This window comes from Doryrhamphus excisus, chromosome 4, assembly GCF_030265055.1.
Source record: "Doryrhamphus excisus isolate RoL2022-K1 chromosome 4, RoL_Dexc_1.0, whole genome shotgun sequence".
Lineage (NCBI taxonomy): Eukaryota > Metazoa > Chordata > Actinopteri > Syngnathiformes > Syngnathidae > Doryrhamphus > Doryrhamphus excisus.
The window spans coordinates 3330986-3353645 of record NC_080469.1 but is presented as its reverse complement, the minus strand read 5'-3'; the positions used below and the strand labels follow the sequence as shown (position 1 = coordinate 3353645).

The 22660-nt window shown below is 39.3% G+C and overlaps 3 protein-coding genes across 5 annotated transcripts in view; 1 reads left to right on the top strand and 2 right to left on the bottom strand.

Annotated features, from left to right (window-relative positions):
- The first annotated feature begins 2847 nt into the window (after nucleotides 1-2847).
- bmp10 (bone morphogenetic protein 10) lies at nucleotides 2848-9536 on the top strand. Of its 2 annotated transcripts, XR_009129596.1 has the most exons (3): nucleotides 2848-3475; nucleotides 6191-7311; nucleotides 7457-9536. XR_009129596.1 is itself a non-coding variant. In XM_058070732.1 (2 exons), the coding sequence occupies exons 1-2, from the start codon at nucleotides 3082-3084 to the stop codon at nucleotides 7222-7224; spliced, it is 1428 nt and encodes a 475-aa protein (XP_057926715.1). In that variant the 5' UTR covers nucleotides 2848-3081; the 3' UTR covers nucleotides 7225-9536. The 2 variants fall into 2 exon arrangements, 1 of the variants encoding a protein (XP_057926715.1); XM_058070732.1 differs by having other exon boundaries at nucleotides 6191-9536.
- Nucleotides 9537-17845: 8309 nt separating this feature from the next.
- The window catches only part of erlin2 (ER lipid raft associated 2), a 28275-nt gene continuing 23460 nt past the window's right edge, over nucleotides 17846-22660 (bottom strand). The window contains exon 14 of one of the 2 annotated variants that reach the window (XM_058071037.1): nucleotides 17846-18119. In XM_058071037.1, coding sequence (XP_057927020.1) covers nucleotides 17998-18119 — 122 coding nt within the window. In that variant the 3' untranslated portion in view covers nucleotides 17846-17997. The remainder of the gene's footprint in view (nucleotides 18120-22660) is intronic. The other variant, XM_058071035.1, reaches the window with a different exon arrangement.
- Nucleotides 19170-22660, bottom strand: LOC131128315 (cholesterol 25-hydroxylase-like protein 1, member 1). The gene has a single exon (XM_058071038.1). The coding sequence runs from the start codon at nucleotides 21243-21245 to the stop codon at nucleotides 20814-20816; it is 432 nt and encodes a 143-aa protein (XP_057927021.1). The 5' UTR covers nucleotides 21246-22660; the 3' UTR covers nucleotides 19170-20813.

Sequence of the window (22660 nt, the reverse complement as noted above, 5' to 3'; positions counted from 1 at the left end):
TATATTATATACTATATACTATATACTATATACTATATACTATATACTATACTATATACTATACTATATACTATATACTATATAGTATATACTATACTATTTTATATTATATACTATACTATATACTATATACTATATACTATATACTATATACTATATACTATACTACATACTACTATACTATACTATACTATACTATACTATACTATATACTATACTATATACTATATACTATACTATACTATACTAAACTATATACTATACTATACTATTTTATACTATATACTATATACTATACTATATACTATATACTATACTATACTATATACTATACTATACATTATACTATACTATACATTATACTATATTATATTATCACTATATCACATATATCATTACCTTTTTCAATGTGTATTCTTAATGCTTTAAACAGTATATTTATTTTACTTTACTTAGCCATTTTTATGCTTGAAAATGTTTTCATCAATAATCGATTATCCTCACTGAGGTCGTAGTGGTATGCTGGAGCCTATCCCAGCTGTCTTCGGGACAGGCGAGAGGCGGGGTACACCCTGGACCGGTGGCCAGCCAATCACAGGGCACATATAGACAAACAACCATTCACACTCACATTCATACCTATGGACAATTTGGAGTCGCTAATTAACCTAGCATGTTTTTGGGAGGAAACCGGAATACCCGGAGAAAACCCACACATACACGGAAACTCCACACAGATATACCCAAATGGAGATTCGAACCCCAATCTTCTGACGGTGGCCAACATGCTAACCACTAAATTAGCAATTAATTAATAAACGTGGTGAGAGATTACTGTATTTCCAAATCTCCCAACCAAATTTCCGATGGAAAACTCCAAGCGCGTGTGTGAGTGTATCACTGCAGGCCATTACCAAACCTCTGTTGGGTCATCAGGAAGATGTGCCTCTGTTGCGCCAGCAGTGTAACACTTGCAGCAGATAAGAGCATGTCTGTCAAGCGTCAGCCTGGCAGATGAGTGGCAGATGCGGGAAAAAGCTCATTCCTTCCCTTCTTGGCGAGGCACCGCAATCACGAGTGTATCTCCGGGTCACACAAAGAAGCTGTGGAATGACGGACCGTTGCAGGGTGGCATGTGAGTTCAGGTGGTGGGCAGGAATGTTATTCCCAACGGGAAAGAGGCCAACCAAAGTCTTTTATCACACCAGGAAACGTCTGAGCAGCAACGGTGACGGCAACAGTGACAATCTACTTTAACATGAACACGCAATGTTCCATTCACGAGTACAGTAGAGTCAGAGGTCATAGGTCATCCATATGTCATCATTCTCATATATCCACGTCGTTGAATTGATCATAATTGGACTGTTTGTTTGTTTTAGGAGCCTTTTAGCAGGCTTCATAGGTTCATGATTAAAGACTAGATAGGACAGCTTTGTTCTGGTAATTATTTTTAAAGTAGGTTTCAATGCAGATCCAGTAGCTCTGAAGTTGGTAATGGCTTAATTTTCATTTGGAGCTGTCCGACCTAGTCTTGAACATGAGACTAAACAAGAGCTGTCCTACCTTGTCTCTCAAATTAGAGCTGTCCTACCTAGTCTCGAACATGAGACTAAACGAGGGCCGTTCTACCTTGTCTCTCAGACTGGAGATGTCCTACCTAGTCTCGAACATGAGACTAAACCAGAGCCGTCCTACCTAGTCTCAAACATGAGACTAAATGAGAGCCGTCCTACCTTGTCTCTCAGACTGGAGCCGTCCTACCTAGTCATGAACATGAGACTAAACCAGAGCCGTCCCTCCTTGTCTCTCAAATTAGAGCTGTCCTACCTAGTCTTGAACATGAGACTAGACAAGAGCCGTCCTACCTAGTCTCTGAGACTGGAGTGGTCCTATCTAGTCTTGTACATGAAACTAAACAAGAGCCGTTATACCTCGTTTCTCAGACTGGAGCTGTCCTACCTAGTCGGGAAAATGAGACTAAACGAGAGCCGTCTTACCTCGTACTTCGGTATGTGACAAAAATATATTTTTTTTAACTTAAAGTATATTAGGAAAGCAGGAAGTGAACAAATGTAACAGTTACTGATTGTAAAAGTACCAGATGGAGGGGTAGGATTTAATAAGCTTTGCTTCTTCCTACTCCTTTTGGACATGTGGAACTGGGAACTGATTATGGGATGCACTCAATTGAAAAAAAAAATTAAACTATGTTAGGAAAGCAGGAAGTGAACAAATGTAACAGTTACTGATTGTAAAAGCACCAGATGGAGGGGTAGGATTTAATAAGCTTTGCTTCTTCCTACTCCTTTTCGGACATGTGGAACTGTGAACTGATTATGGGATGCACTCAATTGAAAAAAAAAAGTTAAACTATGTTAGGAAAGCAGGAAGTGAACAAATGTAACAGTTACAGTAACAGTTCAAAGTGGCCCCTGCACTGCATCCTTTCATCTTTTTTGTAAATGGCCCTCAGCTGAAAACAGGAAATGTGAAAAAAGGTTAATATTTAACTTAGACATTAGGCCTCACAGCTCATTACATTTTAATTCCATTCAGACGGCTGATTAATATTTCTGTTCAACGAACAGACGAATCGACAAAAAACGGCGAGGAGAACTCTGCCATTTACAAACCAAATAAACAAATGAAGAAAATCAACTCTGGTGCACCCACCCAAACAAAATAGCACTTCCACAAGGAAGAAGCTACAGGACAGTGTTTACAAAATCCTCATTAAGGAAGTTGTGAGATAACACACACACACACACACACACACACCATAAGAGCAAAGCAGAGCCCCCCGTATCGTAGATAAGAACCCGCGAGAAAAAGCTGTGTCGAGACAGCAAAGCACAGACCAGGCTTAGGACACAACAGAGATGACTTTACGGACATCGAGAAGCCTAAGTCACGCTGCCATTGGACCTGCAGCACAAAAGACATCAAAAGGTGTGCATGGTGAGAACCGTAAGGCGACATAACGCTTAGACGCCATTACTGAGAACCGCAAAGGTCAAGAACACTTTTTTTTACTGACTTGGGGCTGCACAAAGCAAATTATTGCATTTTTCGTTCTCCATGGCGAGCATTTTGGTTTATTTATTGGGAACTATTTGCAGCAACAAGACTTTCCTCTTGCTTTTAACCATCCAATTGCTTCGGGGGCCTCTGTGTGCAAAGAGCACCCCCATAGCCAATACGGATCAGAGGCTTCCACCGGACCAACTGGGACGGACCGTGGACTCGACACAGTTGGAACAGGACAGCAATCTGAACAGGCAGGGGGTCCTGGAGAGTTTGAAAGAACAGTTTTTGCAGACTTTTAACCTCTCGGGATTGGGTCCACCTCCACTGCCGCCTGGAAGCATACGAGAGGAACCGCCTGAGTACATGATGGAGCTCTACAACCGCTTCGCCAATGACCGCGACTCCGCGCCCAGCGCCAGCATCATCCGCAGCTTCAAAAACGAGGGTACATCGACTTTAATATAGGACAGGATATTTACATTTTAACGACTTTCAAGATCATTATAGTAGATCCGCACACAATTTACTGATTTTTGGTAGGCCACCAAACATCCCATTTGCTTAAGTTGCTAATCATTTATAAAAATTTATAAAAAAATATATAATTTAGATGTCTTTATACCAATGTTTTGTTGTTTTTTGTTTCTAAAAAGGGTTTCAAAAATATCAAAAAAAATTTTTTAATCGGAATCGGACGAAAGCAAGGCAGGAGAATTGTCTATTTTGGACAATTCTCCTGCCATCTTGCTTTCGTCCGATTCCGATAAAAAAATGTTTTTTCCAATTAAAAAAATATTTTTAAAATTTTTAAATCGTAATCGTAATTAAAAATGTTTTTTTGGAAATGTTTTAATCGGAATCAGACGAAATTGTCTATTTTGGACAATTCTCCTGCCATCTTGCTTTCGTCCGATTCCGATAAAAAAAAAATTTCGATTAAAATTTTTTTTTTGACATTTTTTAAATTTTTAGAATTTTTAAATTGGAATCGGAATTTTAAAAAAATGTTTTTCAATTTTTAAATCGGAATCGGACGAAAGGAAGATGGCAGGGCAATTGTCTATTTTGGACAATTCCGATTAAAAGATTGCAGGAGAATTGTCTATTTTGGACAATTCTCCTGCCATCTTGCTTTCGTCCGATTCCGATTTAAAAATTTCAAAAAATTTTTTAAAAACTCAGATTCTGATTTAAAAATTTTCAAAAATTAAAAAATGTCAAAAATTTTTTTTTTTAATATTTTTGAAACCCTTTTTAGAAACAAAAAACAACAAAACATTGATTTACATTGAACATCAATTACTCTACTGCATTTGCTATATTATTATTATTATCATATTATCAAAATGAAAAAAGCAAAATTTGTTCTCAATCAGAAATCACTCCACACTCTTTATTGCTCTCTGGTTCTACCATATCATACTTATTGTGTGGAAATATGGGCGAATAACTATAAAATCAATCTTCACTCGCTAAATGTACTGCAAAAAAGGCCAGTAAGGATAATTCATAATGCCGCCTACAGAGAACATACTAACTCCTTATTTCTAAAATCACAAATACTTCAACTTGCTGATATAGTTCATCTTCAAACAACTAAAATAATGCATACGGCTAAAAATAACCAATTAGCTAAAAATGTCATCCAATACTTCTCTACAAGAGAGGAGAAATATGATCTCAGGGAAGAAGTACATTTGAAACACTTCTATGCTAGGACTACGTTAAAAAGCCATAGCATTTCAGTATGTGGAATCAAACTATGGAATGGATTGAGTAAGGAAATCAAACAATGCACAACGATGAGCCAATTCAAGAAACAATACAAGCAGTTGATGTTTGCTAAATACAAGGATGAAGAGTCTTGAACCAGTCATGATGTGCTATATATATCACTATATTGACACTTACTATGGTACCCATTATGGCATTGGATGCTCATATCACCTCGTACTTCGGTACGTGAAATAAAATAAAATAAAATAAAATAAAATAAAATAAAATAAAATAAAATAAAATAAAATAAAATAAAATAAAATAAAATAAAATAAAATAAAATAAAATAAAATAAAATAAAATAAAATAAAATAAAATAAAATAAAATAAAATAAAATAAAATAAAATAAAATAAAATAAAATAAAATAAAATTAAATTAAATTAAATTAAATTAAATTAAATTAAATTAAATTAAATTAATCTATTTTAGGAAAGCAGGAACTGAACAAATGTAACAGTTACTGATTGTAAAAGTACTAGATAGAGGGGTAGGATTTAATAAGCTTTGCTTCTTCCTACTCCTTTTGGACATGTGGAACTGTGAACTGATTATGGGATGCACTCAATTGTAATCCGATGCATGTTCAAATGAAATAAAACCATTACCATTACCATTACCATTACCATTAAACAAAGAGCTGAATGACAATGTTCACAAAGGTGTGTGATCCAGGAATGGACCAATAAATATCCTGGTATTCAAAAAGTCCATTACATCATGCTGTCCACATTTATAAGACAACACTTAACAATTGATCAACAAATGCCTCGTCATTTATTGCCAGGAAGTTCTCGGAAGGAACTGAGGATCATCAGCAGGTTGCAACAGAAGTACAATGGAAGAGAGACAATAGTGTAAAAAGTACTGAAAAGTACTTTATTATTATTAAGTCTGGGCTTCCTTACTAAGACTGTGACCCGGACACGGATAAGCTGAGGAAAATGGATGGATGGATGGGACTACCATAACCTGGATGACTGAGAACCTACACTTCATTCATTCATTCATTCATTTTCTATGCCGCTTATCCTCATTAGCATCGCGGGCATGCTGGAGCCTATCCCAGCTGTCTTTGGGCGAGAGGCGAGGTACACCCTGGACTGGTTGCCAGCCAATCACAGGGCACATATAGACAAACAACCATTCACACTCACATTCATACCTATGGACAATTTGGAGTCGCTAATGAACCTAGCATGTTTTTGGAATGTGGGAGGAAACCGGAGTACCCGGAGAAAACCCACACAGGGAGAACATGCAAACTCCACACAGAGATGACCGAGGGTGGAATTGAACCCCGGTCTTCTAGCTGTGAGGTCTGCGTGCTAACCACATGACCACTGTGCAACTCAGGTTTTGACAATTTTTTCCTTTTTCCACAGATTTTTCTGCGAGTGCTTTAGGCGTTGGAGGAGTACGGCGCCACCAACTTCTCTTCAACGTGTCAGTCCCGCAACATGAACGCATCACGGCCGCCGAGCTCCGCCTCTATACGCTCGTCCAGACCGACCGCCGTCTGTACGCCGGTGTTGACCGCAGGGTCACTATCTATGAAGTGGTACCCCGTGATGGAGCGCACAATACCACCGATGAGAACGTTCTCGTAGAGGGACAACTCGACGAGGCGATGGAGCTGGTGGAGTTGGCTTCACGGCAAGTTTTCGGCACCGATGACGGCTGGGAAGCATTTGATCTCACTGCTTCCGTTCAGCGGTGGCGTAAATCCGAGCACGGCACCACGCATCGATTGGAGGTGCACATTGACAGCATGGCGGGTGATAGCGATCCTCAAGGGTTCGGAGAGGAAAACGAAATTAAGAATACCGATGACATGAAGATCGATACAAGCATGAAAGAAAAACACAAACCTCTTATGATCGTTTTCTCTGACGACCAAAGCAACGACCATCGAGACGACGAGCAAGAACTCAGTGAAATGATCGACCATGAAACCTCCAACGTCATTTTCCGAAACGACTTGGATAATGACTTCATTCCCGCCGACGGAGATTCCGAGCCGGATGAAGCTGACCTGATACAAATGCGCTCAAATCTAATCTACGACACTTCCTCACGTATCCGCCGCAACGCTAAGGGCAACCATTGCAGGAGACAACCTCTGCATGTCGAGTTCAAGGACATCGGATGGGACAGTTGGATTCTGGCGCCCACCAGCTACGACGCTTACGAGTGTTCTGGGATTTGTTCGTTCCCGCTGACAAAACACGTCACACCGACTAAACACGCCATCGTTCAAACATTGGTGAACATCAACAGTCCTCAGAAAGTGGCGCGGGCGTGTTGCGTTCCCACCAAACTGGATCCGATTTCTCTTCTGTACCTGGATGACACAGGCGTCGTCACATACAAGCACAAGTATGAAGGCATGGCTGTGGCTGAGTGTGGTTGTAGATAGTCGATACTCACATTTACGTTATAATACCAAAGACTCTTTGAAAGAGCGATCCAATCGGGCGGGCAGTGCACAGAACCATTGCATCAGGTGCGGTCCAAAGGAAAGCTATGGTTCCATCCATACATCCATTTTCCTCCGCTTATCCGGGTTCCGGGTCGCGGGGTCAGCAGTCTTAGTACTCTTCGAAAGAGCGATCCAATCGGGCGGGCAGTGCACGGAACCATTGCATCAGGTGCGGTCCAAAGGAAAGCTATGGTCCATCCATCCATCCATTTTCCACCGCTTATCCGGGTCTGGGTCGCGGGGGCAGCAGTCTTAGTAGGGAAGCCCAGACTTCCCGATCCCCGGCCACCTCCTCCAGCTCCACCGGGAGGACACCAAGGTGTTCCCAGGCCAGCTGTGAGACATAATCCCTCCAGCGTGTCCTAGGTCCTAGGTCTCAGACTTCCGGATCCCCGGCCAACCTCCTCCAGCTCCACCGGGAGGACACCAAGGCGTTCCCAGGCCAGCTGTGAGACATAATCCCTCCAGCGTGTCCTAGGTCTGCCCCGGGGGCCTTTTCCCGGCTGGGCATGCCTGGAACACCTCACCAGGGAGGCGTCCGGGAGGCATCCAAACTAGATGCCCGACGAGCCACCTCAACTGACTCTACTCAGAGCCCCTCCCGGACGACTGAGCTCCTCACCCTATCTCTTAGGGTGAGTCCAGCTACCCTACGGTGGAAACTCATTTCAGCCGCCTGAATCCTCACTCTTTCGGTCATGGCCCAAAGCTCATGACCATAGGTGAGAGTGGGAACATAGTAGATCGACCGGTAAATTGAGAGCTTTGCCGTCCGGCTCAACTCTCTTTTCACCACGACGGTCCGGTACAGAGACTGCATTACCGAGGCTGCACCAATCCGTCTGTCGACCTCACGATCCAAATTTCCCTCACTCGTGAACAAGACCCCGAGATACTTAAACTCCTCCAGCTGGGGCAGGACCTCATTCCCAACCCGGAGGGGGCACTCCACCCTTTTCCGACTGAAAACCATGGCCTCATGGCTTGGTTGCATGGGCGACCTGGTCTTTGAAAGCTATGGTTCATTCATTCATTCATTCATTCATTTTCTCATGAGGGTTGCAGGGGGTGCTGGAGCCTATCCCAGCTGTCTTCGGGTGAGAGGCGGGGTACACCCTGGACTGGTCGCTAAGCCAATCACAGGGCACATATAGACTATGGTTTCTCCAGTTATTTATTATCAATAATAGCGGCCAACTTTTTGCTTTAACTAAGCACATTCTGCACTGTTTGTTCTGTGGGAACCGGTGGACCAGTGGTTTCCCCCCCGTGCTCAATCCCCGACATGTGTTTCCCTCTACACTTATCTCCGGCCTCACTTCATGCACTAATCAGCACTTCAGTGAAATGGCCTCCTCGAAGGCAATCTCACAACACATGAACTCTCCAAGCCTGTGGCCTCCTGATACGTTAGGCACCACGCGAGGGTCCGACTGGCGAGGTTATCTATCCGAAACCCAGTTTCCCCTACTTCACATGCCTCTTTTCCACTACCCTCCACCCCCTTCCCCCCCCGGACGGCAAAGTCGCAGTGATAGCAAGGTGTTTGAAACATGTATTCTAACGTCATTCCAAGGATAGGGGGAAGTGGAACAGAACAAGATGTAGACCGCATTCTTCGGCGGTCTCAACTCCGTCTTCAGCACCCCGAGTCGAGTCATTTATTGGGGAATTTTGGGGAGCGACTTTGGAGCAGAAAAAGAACTACCGTGTTGACTTTTCTTGGTTTAAACCCAAAGGAAAATTTATTGTTTTTTTTTGTTGTTTTAGCTTTTGATACCTCTGCTGCTTGAAATAAATGACCTGCTATTTATTGCTCTAATTTATTATTTTTTAATAAAAATAAATAACTATAAATGGAATTGTTGTTACATAACGATGAGCATGTTTGACTAAAACCTTTGGACCTTTTTACGACCCGATATGACAAATTAGAATATATGAGCTATTATTAAGTATGACTAGACACATTTTGATTGTTGTGGTGCCATTTAAGGAAAGTTGATATTTTTAGTTGACGCTTAATGATCATTAGGCCTGCTTCCTTTATTCAACGGTATCAGCACAAAGGTCAGAGTTCATCCAAACAAAGACCCATGGGAAACTGACTTCGAGGGTCCGTTAATGAACAGAACTGATCATCTGCTGCTTATGCTGACACGAGAAGGAAAATGTGAATTTAAAAAAAACAATAATCTCAATAATGATAGGGAATCTCTGATGTCAAAGTGTTGGATTCCGATGTTGGATCGCGAATGATGTTGCTCTTTCGATGTACCAAACGTGCAGTAAAGGTTGTAAATAAAGGAAGTGATCCATTTCATGCTCTGAAAAATTCTGAAAAAACTTGTCATCAGTGCTTTGTTGTAAAAAAATTAGAATTAGAATTCAATGTATGTTTTAATGGTGGCACGGCGGTCGAGTGGTTAGCGCACAGACCTCACAGCTAGGAGACCAGGGTTCAATTCCACCCTCGGCCATCTCTGTGTGGAGTTTGCATGTTCTCCCCGTGCATGCGTGGGTTTTTTCTCCGGGTACTCCGGTTTCCTCCCACATTCCAAAAACATGCTAGGTTAATTAGCGACTCCAAATTGTCCATAGGTATGAATGTGAGTGTGAATGGTTGTTTGTCTATATGTGCCCTGTGATTGGCTGGCCACCAGTCCAGGGTGTACCCCGCCTCTCGCCCAAAGACAGCTGGGATAGGCTCCAGCACCCCCGCGACCCTTGTGAGGAAAAGCGGTAGAAAATGAATGAATGAATGTATGTTTTAACTTTATATTTTGACACTCTCAACAGATGCCATCTTGGCTCTGACAACACGAATAGATTCAAACACATGCAACCATGAACTCACTGAAAAGCCAATTCTGGTTGATTATAGCGGCGCATGTAGACACGCCATTGGAATATTCCTTTCCATGTATACCATTGCTTTCGGAAAGGCCATTCGGAAAGAGAAAAACTCCTCATGTAAATGTGGCTAATGATAACATTCACTTATACTGTGTTGTGATAACTACCAATCCATCCATTTTCTATGCCGCTTATCCTCATTAGCATCGCTGGCATTCTGGAACCTATCCCAGCTTTCTTCGGTACACCCTGGACTGGTGGCCAGCCAATCACAGGGCACATATAGACAAACAACCATTCACACTCACATTCATACCTATGGACAATTTGGAGTCGCTAATTAACCTAGCATGTTTTTGGAATGTGGGAGGAAACCGGAGTACCCGGAGAAAACCCACGCATGCGCGGGGAGAACATGCAAACTCCACACAGAGATGCCCGAGCGGGGAATTGAACCCGGGTCTCCTAGCTGTGAGACCTGGCAAAACGGCAACAGCAACAGAGTCAACTATAATGGGTAATATGAATGGAAAGATGACTGTAGGGGTGTTATTTCATGTGTAGAGGGCTCTATAAATATTCATTCATTTTCTACCGCTTATCCTCACGAGGGTCGCGGGGGTGCTGGAGCCTATCCCAGCTGTCTTCGGGCGAGAGGCGTGGGTACACCCCTGACTGGTGGCCAGCCAATCACAGGGCACATATAGACAAACAACCATTCACACTCACATTCATACCTATGGACAATTTGGAGTCGCTAATTAACCCAATCAGTCAATACAGTCCAACATAGTACCCAAGTGTAGTATACTGTGTATAATAGAAATAAAATCAAGCAGTTTGAGTTCTAATGGTTCTCTCATGTAGTAGATTGTAATAGTAGGTCAAAGGGCAACGGCTCTAACGAGGCGATCCGAGCTATGTAAGGCTCACTAATTGAATATTTACAAATGGGGGGTGAAATAGAATCTGGCCTTTGTCAGCGAAGAGCCGACTTTCAGGAAATATGATGAAATGGGAAGTGTTTAGTATTTACTCAAATGATAAGAATTCCTGGAGGATGCTCTGTGCCTTTTCTCTTTCTTGTTTTGACACATCACCGCCCGCTCAAATACTCTCAAGGTCGCTTTTTGTGGCGGATTTAGCGTACGTGATGCATGTAGTAAACAAGAGGGAGTAGTTCAGGAACATTCCGTAATAATAATAATAATAATACATGTAGTGACGTCATAAAATGGGCTGCCGGGTGCCGACGTGTATTTCGTGTGCACGTGGTACACGACTACAGGACTTGCCCTGAGTCCGACGTGGGGTCTGTAATTGTCGTTTTCCGTTTTGGGTCACGTTTTTATCATCTCATCTCTTGGTAACACCACCCACCACTCTTCTTCTGCTTTCTCCTCATTTCCCACAGAAAGCACCGACTCGCTAACTGTATGCATATGTGGGCTCCTACGGGGCGGCCATCTTTGAACACTTTTTATTGACTTTGGGTGTTATGAAATGGCGAAGACAGAAATGAAATCCAGATGACGAGTTGTTTATGCAAGTCGGGAAATAGTGCTGACTCACTTTTTGTATTTCCAGTGCAGTCACTGATTTTTTAAATCAAAACATTGTTTTCATATTTGTATAATATTCACTATTATGTGTTTAATAATTAGGACATTTATTATTAGAAAAAAAATTACACAGAAAGCAGTCAAACACTTAAACACTAACATACATGCACAAAAAATACAGTTTCATACTTATTTATAACCTGCAAAGCATGCTGGGTAACTTCCCATGAGTTAATTCGCCATTATGTGTTTAATAATTAGGACATTTATTAGTAGAGAAAAAAAATCTAATTTCCATTAACACAGAAAGCAGTCAAACACTTACACATGCACAAAAAATACAATTTCATATACTATTCATAACCTGCAAAGCATGCTGGGTAACTTCCCATTAGTTATCCATTAGTTAATTCACCATTATGTGTTTCATAATTAGGACATTTATTAGTAGAGAAAAAAAAATCAAATTTCCATTAACACAGAAAGCAGTCAAACACTTACACATGCACAAAAAATACAATTTCATATACTATTTATAACCTGCAAAGCATGCTGGGTAACTTCCCATTAGTTAATTCGCCACTATGTGTTTAATAATTAGGACATTTATTAGTAGAAAAAAAAATCTCATTTCCATTAACACAGAAAGCAGTCAAACACTTACACACTAACATACATGCACAAAAAATACAATTTTATACTTATTTGTAACCTGCAAAGCATGCTGGGTAACTTCCCATTAGTTAATTCACCATTATGTGTTTAATAATTAGGACATTTATTAGTAGAAGAAAATCTAATTTCCATTAACACAGAAAGCAGTCAAACACTTACACACTAACATACATGCACAAAAAATACAATTTTATACTTATTTGTAATCTGCAAAGCATGCTGGGTAACTTCCCATTCATAAATTCTGCATTATGTGTTTAATAATTAGGACATTTATTAGTAGAAAAAAAAATATCATTTCCATTAACACAGAAAGCAGTCAAACACTTACACATGCACAAAAAATACAATTTCATATACTATTTATAACCTGCAAAGCATGCTGGGTAACTTCCCATTAGTTACCCATGAGTTAATTCGCCAATATGTGTTGAATAATTAGGACATTTATTAGTAGAAAAAAAATCTCATTTCAAACACTTACACACTAACATACATGGACAAAAAATACAATTTTATATACTATTTATAACCTGTAAAGCATGCTGGGTAACTTCCCATTAGTTAATTCGCCATTATGTGTTTAATAATTAGGACATTTATTAGTAGAAAAAAAAATCTCATTTCCATTAACACAGAAAGCAGTCAAACACTTACACACTAACATACATGCACAAAAAATACAATTTTATACTTATTTATAACCTGCAAAGCATGCTGGGTAACTTCCCATTCTTATTATTTTTTTGCTATTTGTGGGTGTTTTTGTGCACAAATAGCAAGAATCTACTAAAAACCCGGACTTTTGTGTTTACCTTGACATTTCAAGGTATTTCAAAGGGGAACTGCACTTTTATTTTTTTATTTTGCCCATTATTTACAATCCTTATATGAAATATGAACACATTTATTTCCCTTTTCTGTGCATTTTGACAAGTAAAAAAAGGGGTGTCCAAAAGTGTGGTCTGCAGGTACATATAAAAGAGTTGAAATATGACATAGAAATAGATTATTGTTAAGTCGTAATGTTATGAGTAAAAAATAAAAAAAATTATAATTTGTGTCATATTACTTTGGCGGAAAAGTTATAATACTGTTGGTAAAAGTCAAAATATTATGTCATATTATTAATAATAATTAATAATATTATTAATATATTATAATATATTATATTTTTATAATTAAAGATAATATACAGACATTATTTCAGAAGAAAGTTTGAATATTTAGAAAAAAATGCAAGAATTTGAAAAAAATATTTTTTCAAGATAATTATTCATTCATTTTCTTAAGTAAATAATTTTTGTTTTATTAATAATGCACTTTTTCACCTATGTCACAAAGCTGACATGCTGTTTTTCATATCTACATGTGTTAGTTTGCATAGTACCAAAGTGGTCAGGATTGAATTATTATACTATACAGTTATTATTTACAAAATAATGTCACCCATTAGAAAATGTTTCGGTCCATGTCAAGAATATGATATTCTTTAAGTGTCAGGATCAAGAAAGCCTTTTTCAAAGCCATCATGTGTGTTATTATGTCAGTTGGCCACTAGATGGCAGAGTTGGCTTACCATTCACCCTCTCCCTTCTGCCTCCATTGATTGACGGATAACAAATATTGGCTCTGGGTCCATATGCTGCCCATTACTTATTTTTTTTATTAGTGTGAAACATTGAAATACAATTGCACAAAATAAGTGAAACAGCTCTGATTAAGGTGCCAAATGACCTTGTGGCAAAACCTCAGTTTTGTTAGACCTCCTTTGACACAACATGTGATCATATTACAGAGGTTAGAATCTCTGGTACTGCTCTAAACTAGAGCTCTAAACTAAACAGGAACTATTTTGTTGGAAGGAGTGTGTCTGTGTCTCAGACCAAATGGCTGTGACCTGTGGCGTTCTCCAGGGGTTAATCCTGGATCCCCTATTGTTCAATCTGTACATGCAATTTGTGGATGCATAACAACTTTTCTTCTTTGGTCCACAGAGCTTTGGTTCCAACAAAGAACAAGTTTTATTAGCCACCTTCAAAGTCTTTCTTTAAAACTTAATCAGGTTAGAAATCCACGGGTAATAATGGACTTTCAACAGGATCTCTAAACAAGATGAAAAAGAGATTCAGTACATCCACAATGTTGCTGCTCGAGTCCGGACTAGAACCACGAAATATGACCGTGTTCGTCAAGTACTCAGGTCTTTGTGTCCCTCTGAGAATAGACTTTAAAATGGCTCTGCTTGTAAACAAGTCTTTTCAAGTACATGTAGGACATGTTAGAGCAGGGGTCTCAAACATGCGATATTGATATGAAAGTTTAATGTTAGTGCGGCCCGCGCAAGTTTGATATGGATGCTGTATGGTATCATGTACCCAGAAAAAATTATTACGTTTGATTAATGTTCATGTTAAAGGTTAAATAACTGTTAATAGTTATCCTCCCTATCCGTGTGGAAGTGGTAAGTTTTTGGCTTTTTAAGTTTCAAGGAAATAACTTGAAGGCTACCGTTTAGGTCGCTAGCTCTCTCGTTTGCGAGTTAGCATGTGTCTCAAGACCCTGCAGTTGCGCAATATGTTGTAAATAAAAAGAGTATAAATGTGACTATAGTCGTGTTTTGTCATGTCTACAGGGCTCTAATAATGCTTTGTTCATTTTAATCTGAAAAAAATAATTTGTCTACCCACCAACTATATGTGGTTTCTTAAGTTTTTATTATTTGCCGTTTTATTATTATTATAATATTTATTTATTTATTACTGATTGATTGATTTTCTTTATTCTTGATTTGTTTATTTATTTTTCATCTTATTTTGTGTAGAAAAATAAAAATTAAGATATTTGAGAACAGTGGAATGTTTTATCAGAGCTTTTCTTGTAGAAAATCGGAACCAAAGCACTGAAAAAGTTTGTATATTTTTCTGTTTTTAATAAATGCGTTTTTTTTGGGGGGGGGGAAACCTGATGAGGCCCAGCCTTGCCCAGACCCTAGCTCCAGTGGCCCCCAGGTAAACTGAGTTTGAGACCCATGTGTTAGAGCCACATAAACCACCTTGAGATCTGAGAAGATCAGGTAGTGGTCTCCTGTGGGTGCCCGGAGTCGGGACTCGGGTAGTATTTTATTTGTACTCTTCATTTTTTTTTTGCGTTTTTGTGTTTTATTGAACGATTTTATGAAGAGACTTTGAATTACCTTGTTTACAAATTGTACGTACTCTGTGAAAAAATTTACAACAAGTGGGCATAAATTCTAAAAATATATATATATAAAATCACCCAAAAAAATGCACCAATGTTCTTGAAGGTTCTCCAGTCTGCGATAGGACTGTTTTTCAGTTGCAAAAATGCACAAAACTATAAATATGTCAACATTTGAGCACACATCTAAATTAGGAAACATGCCTTAACTGTGTTATTTTGCATGCTAAATTCCACAGGATTAACATGTATGTATAGCGTGTATAAATCTTGCATTATGAATTACATAACAACTATTAAGTTGACAGTTTTGGGTTTTATATGACCGAGTTTGTGTTGTAAAAATATTGACACAGGGTACAACTGAAAGATTTTCTATCTCTACAACATATGGTTTTGGTTTCTTAATCTAGTCCCTGTGGGTCCATCGGATGGAAAATAGGCTCATGGGGGGCACAGAGGTCTATAAATAAGACAGATATATGAGCTCCATGCAGACTAGTCTTTGTGTGTTTTTATATCAAGTGAAAACATCTGTGGCGGACAAAGTAAACATTGGCTTCATATAATCAGTCATTTACTGTACTTTATGTTACAAAATACATACAGAATATTCCAGAATATTTAAACACAGCAATCACATTTCACATTTTGGATGATTACCGAAACAAGAACACATAGAAAATTTAGTCTAAAAAAAATTATTTGGATAGTTGACTGGCTTGTAAAAAATAAGAACATTGTGTACGTTGTTTTTATGTTCAAGGACTGTTTTTTTGTGTTTGATCTTTTGGATGGTTTTGGCAGGAAGTAGCTGATTCTGGAGCCTATAAATGGGTATAAAAGTGTGCCTGTACACCTGGTCATGCTCCAGGGCCACTCAGCTGGGTCTCTTTTTTACTATTATTTTTTAGTCCTGTTTTTGGTTTCGTGAGCTCCATCCAGGATCCCAGTCCCCAAATTCCCGACCTGAAGTACTAGTGCACATATAGTGCCTCTCCATATATTGCCTCTACATATATTACATCTCGCAATATGCCTGAGCCCTCAACAGTTATTATTGCACGTACGTCAATATGGCTCAATATTAGGGGAAAACCTCATATTACAAATATACAACATAAGGTGGCTAGAAATATTTCAATATTGAAAAAAAGCAAAAATTTGTTCTGAATCAGAAATCACTACACACTCTTTATTGCTCTCTGGTTCTACCATATCTTACTTATTGTGTGGAAATATGGGCTTAATAACTATAAAAGCAATCATCACTCGCTAAATGTACTGCAAAAAAGGCCAGTAAGGATAATTCATAATGGCGCCTACAGAGAACATACTATTATACTATTATTTGTAAAATCACAAATACTTCAACTTGCTGATATAGTTCATCTTCAAACAGATAAAAAAAATAAAAATAAAAATAAAAACAAAAATAAAAATAAAAAAAAAACATATTAGGAAAGCAGGAAGTGAACAAATGTAACAGCTACTGATTGTAAAAGTACCAGACGGAGGGGTAGGATTTAATAAGCTTTGCTTCTTCCTACTCCTTTTGAACATGTGGAACTGTGAACTAATTATGTGATGCATTCAATTGTAATCTGATGCATGTTCAAATGAAATAAAACCATTACCAATATCTGTTTTTAAGGAGAGCTGAGTTCAATTCCACCGTCGGGCATCTCTGTGTGGAGTTTGCATGTTCTCCCCGTGCATGTGTGAGTTTTCTCCGGGTACTCCGGTTTCCTCCCACATTCCAAAAACATGCTAGGTTAATTAGCGACTCCAAATTGTCCATAGGTATGAATGTGAGTGTGAATGGTTGTTTGTCTATATGTGCCCTGTGATTGGCTGGCCACCAGTCCAGGGTGTACCCTGCCTCTCGACTGAAGACAGCTGGGATAGGCTCAAGCACCCTCACCGACCCTCGTGAGGATAAGCGGTAGAAAAGGAATGAATGAATGAAAAATGATTCCTTTAAGTCACGTCTGCATAGGCAGCTCCAACCAGCCGCCATCAAAATATCGTAGCAGTTCATTCTTACATAAAAGACCATATATGTTACTCAGAAAATATGCAATAAAAATATTATTTTATTATAAATATCATCCTAAAACACAAAGTCCAATTTACAAGTTCAAAAAATTCCCTCTGTCTTCATTAGGAAAAAGAGGAAAAACATGATCTCAATCCCCAGAGTATGAACCAAAGAGGCGGTCCCAGTGCGAGAAATAGGGGGCATAGTTGACCTTGTGCCAGATATGATGAATATGGTGTTGGGGTGCTCCCCCCAAAAGAGGCAGCAACCTGTGCAGACCCCAATTGTAGCCGCAGTGGTCCTCCACTGCCAGCCAGGTGTTAAGAAGGTGAAAGAGGGCCTCACTCATGGGGTGGCAGTCCACCAACCAGGCACTCACGAGTGCGAGTAGCAGCAGGGAGAGCAGCTCGGAGGTGCTGGCGTCTTGGGCCTGGAGGGCGAAGGATATCTGGTGATGGTGGTGCTGCTGGTGGATATTGCGGTAGAGCCAATGAACCCTGATGAGGAAGGAACAAAGCAGGGTCAGCATCAGTCTAAAGCAGGGGTCTGAAACACGCGGTTTGAGGCCCCCGCCTTGATATGAAAGTTTAATGTTGGTGCGGCCCCGCGCAAGTTTGATATGGATGCTGTATGGTATCATGTACCCAGAAAAAATTATTACGTTTGATTAATGTTCATGTTAAAGGTTAAATAACTGTTAATAGTTATCCTCCCTATCCGTGTGGAAGTGGTAAGTTTTTGGCTTTTTAAGTTTCAAGGAAATAACTTGAAGGCTACCGTTTAGGTCGCTAGCTCTCTAGTTTGCGAGTTAGCATGTGTCTCAAGACCCTGCAGTTGCGCAATATGTTGTAAATAAAAAGAGTATAAATGTGACTATAGTCGTGTTTTGTCATGTCTACAGGGCTCTAATAGTGCTTTGTTAATTTTTATCTGAAAAAAATAATTTGTCTACCCAAATGGTTTCTTATGTTTTTATTATTTGCCGTTTTATTATTATTATTATATTGATTTATTTATTACTGATTGATTGATTTTCTTTATTCTTGATTTGTTTATTTATTTTTCATCTTATTTTGTGTAGAAAAATAAAAAGTAAGATATTTGAGAACAGTGGAATGTTTTTATCAGAGCTTTTCTTGTAGAAAATTGGAACCAAAGTGAAGTTTGTTTAATTTTTTTGTTTTTAATAAATGCATTTTTTTTTTTGGAAAACCTGATTGGGGCAGATAATATTGTTGATCTAAATGCCCTTACATGCTGAACAGATTTGCTCTGTGTCAGGAAAGGTATAAGCTACAACTTCCCTGTACTATTAAATTTTTATTTATTATTATTCATTAATATTTTATTAATAATATTAATAATATATATTATATTATATATATAATAATAATATATATATATTATATACATATTTATAATATATTATATAACATATATATATTATATATAATATCTATTATATAATATATTAATATCAATAATAATATCACTTATATAATAATAATTATATATATAATTACAATATCACTGTTTGACATCATTATTACTGTAATAATAGCATACCAAGAGCATAAAGACATCAAGGATAAGATGGTAGATTGTGTAAGGAAGCACCCAATGGAGGTGTGTACTTCTGTTAGTGTGCATATTCATATATGCGAATGCGTGTGTGTGAATGTGTAATTGTCACTGAAAATGACAAAAGGAACAGTGCTTCTCAATTATTTTCCGTTACGCTACATTTCCAACTTTCGGGAGACTTCCGTCTCTTCATCCCTGTTAAATTTTTTTTTTCATTTTGTCTCTTAAGGGTTTCTTCACTGTGCATAAAAACACTACACATTGAGCTAATACTACACTGACAATGACAGCACCACTGCCATCTACTGTACTGGATATGCAATTACACTTCATCCTCATAGGCAAAAAAACCCCAATAATACACCCAGGGTATTTCCTGGTGTGAGTCAATGTGTACTGGTAAACACAGTAAGGCCGTATTACACACAACAAAGACAATGAGTTGACAATGTCTTGAAAGAATAATTGGACCTTGAAAAAAAAATAATTGCAATCTTAATGTCATTTTTTGGTTTTCTTTTTGTGTTGTTTGGGCTCTGTACTGTTCTCTCTTTTTGTGTTCCACAGAGTTGGATTTTCCTGATGTGGGCGGAGCACAGCTGCATCCCATCTACAACTGTAACCCCCCCCCCACGGTTAATTGGTTCCAGACCTGACCGCAGTAAGTATCATTCAATATAAATAAATGTAATACTTGCATATTTAAGAGCATTAAAAATGTTTTTTTTTTACCTATTTACCATTAGCCCTGTACACATGAAAATGACACCCCCTGTACCCCCCCTCCTTTACACTATTACAAGAGACGGTTGCCACTCATAGCAAGCTACAGAACTAATTAATTAGCCTTATTTCATTGTTCTAAACTTAGTGGGGAAAAGAAATAAGCCAAAACTACCACTTCCACATGGAATGGGAGAACTTTTTTTTCCCACTTTATTTTGTCAGACATGCCATGGCTGACTCTATGCACTGTTAAAATAATGTAATCTCTCATCTCATCTCAATCTCATGTCTTATCAATGTAAAATGACTTATACTTCAATGTATGTTTGTTTTTTGTACTAATAATATGCCATAATAGTCAACCACAAAACAGCAACAATTTATGAATTAAAATGTGAAAACCCAAGTTTAAACTGCGATGTAGCGAGGTACTAATGTATACAATGTCATTGACATAGAGATAGATAAAAGAAATTACATTATTATTTTTACATTATTTACATTATTAGCAGCATAGACAATTCAAGTCACGAGCTCAGTCATCGGCCTTAATCTCGCGACACATCTCTCGCGATACAAGCACAATACAAAGCTACCCACCTATTGTTTTTTCTGTGCCTTATCCTCACGAGGTTCGCGGGAGCATCAGCTGACTTCCGGTAACCGGCAGGGAACTACAAAGCTTATTAAAATCGTAATTTTTGGTATATTTTAAGGTTTTTCAAAAAAGTAGCACAATAACTACTTTCCTTGGTAAGTGTATTTGTGTAGTAATTCCCCCAATACTGGTAATATGTAATAATATGTCATTAATAATATAATGTATGTCATTTACAAAATGCTAACTGCTACAAGGTGCACGAGCCAGCACTGTTTTGTACTCACCTGTGCATACATAAGTGCCATACGAAAAAGAAGGTGTCAAAAAGCAGAAAACAGGCAAAAACCTCCACAAAAAGCTGCCAACAAGACGGAGCGTGATAAGGGAGAACCGGGGGATTCCGTAGCGTCTGAAGGAGCGCCGTGGCGGGCAGCACGGCGGTCAGGTAGCGGACCACTATCCTCCACAGACACTCCAGCCATTGGCAGACGGGCGACGGCGGCTGCGCGGAGATCCTCCACGAGCGGATGCGCTGACTGACGCCGGCCAGGACATCCAGCACCAGGAAAGGTGTGCAGAACATGACGTGCAACATGAAGGCGCTGCAAGCCGGCAGATAAGGAGAAAGCAGGACATCTTTGTGTTCGCTCCTCACGTAGTCCCACAGATTTTGGAGAATCGGATCTCCACTTTGCGAGGAAGACGCGTTCATCACGGGGTGGCGTGTATCTCGTACAATTTCTTCTTCAGTGTGAATTCCCCCGTGAATGCCTTCAGAACACTTTCGTTTTCAGGTGACGTGTTTGCTTATAAAGTTCTTGGCAGAAGAGTGATGCTGCTGCATGTTGCGCCATCATATTGTTCAGCCCACGCAGCACTTGGGAGGAGGAGGGGCATCACACCAAAGAGTACGTTTTGTACACTTCAGAAAAGTTCCACAAAAGTCACTCATAGCCTTTTTATGTAATACTTAAAACCAGGTGTGCCGTGGAGGTGTGGGAATAGAACTCCAAGGCGCCTGCCTGACAGAACAAACTACGGAACTTCATGCCTAAATTACCCCTCACATAAGACAGACTTGTACAATCTAATGGCAGCCAATCCAGAATGTATCCAATAAATGCAAACATACATACAAAAGTGGTACAATGGTACCATAAAACCTTTACAGACCTCCCATACTGCACGTCTTGGTTGGCCAACAGCACAAGTGAGATCTTCCGTCTTCCACAAGACTTGTTGTGAACTAATACAAGCCCGTAAAATGGCTCTCGTAAAAGTGTGTGGGTGTATCAGAGCCCGTTTTTAAATTCATCGTGTGACACCGAATAGCCAACCATGAATTAAAGCATAAATAGAACACATGTCCAAACATTTTCCATCGAGGACCTTTGCTACATTTTGTAGCAAGGGGCATTTCCCAAGTGACGTCAACGTAGTCTAAAGTCCCAAGTACACAAACATGAGAGAATGAGCGAGACACAAGATGTTTAAAGTGATTATAGCAATAATTTGAGCAAAATTTTCAGGGTGGAAGAAACATCTGGAGATGACATCAAGAACTTGCAGAACATGGAATTAAGTCGTATTAGAACCACCGGTGATGGAAGAACTGCGTATGTCTGCGGTATATTCTTGTGGCAACCACAAAATCCAAAAAAATACAGCGGAATAGGTGCCGATTCTGGAAGAACTAGAACGCTTTCTGTGCTGGTTATTGCGTGTAGTTGCTCTATAGGAGACCAAAGTCAATACAAAGGGCCGAAAAATGAGCATAGTAGGTCCCCTTTAATAAGAAGATGTAGCTGGAGGGATCAGTGTTGAATATGTCACCGTCAACCCATCACATGGAGGGATGCCGTATTAGAACCACCGGTGATTGAAGTACTGCGTATGTCTGCGGTATGTTTTTGCGGCAACCACAAAATCCAAAAAAATACAGCGGAATAGGTGCAGATTCTGGAAGAACTACAACGCTTTCTGTGCTGGTTATTGTGTGTAGTTGCTCTATAGGAGACCAAAGTCAATACAAAGGGCCGAAAAATGAGCATAGTAGGTCCACTTTAACACACCTCATAGGCACCTGGTCTGCCAGAGAATAAGAAGATGTAGCAGGAGGGATCAGTG

Excerpts from the sequence above, each read along its gene's own strand:
- bmp10 (XM_058070732.1), top strand. The coding sequence starts at position 3,082 with ATGGCGAGCATTTTGGTTTATTTATTGGGAACTATTTGCAGCAACAAG. Across the intron at positions 3,476-6,190 it reads CCGCAGCTTCAAAAACGAGG|ATTTTTCTGCGAGTGCTTTA; the intron begins GTACATCGACTT and ends CTTTTTCCACAG.
- LOC131128315 (XM_058071038.1), bottom strand. The coding sequence starts at position 21,245 with ATGAACGCGTCTTCCTCGCAAAGTGGAGATCCGATTCTCCAAAATCTG.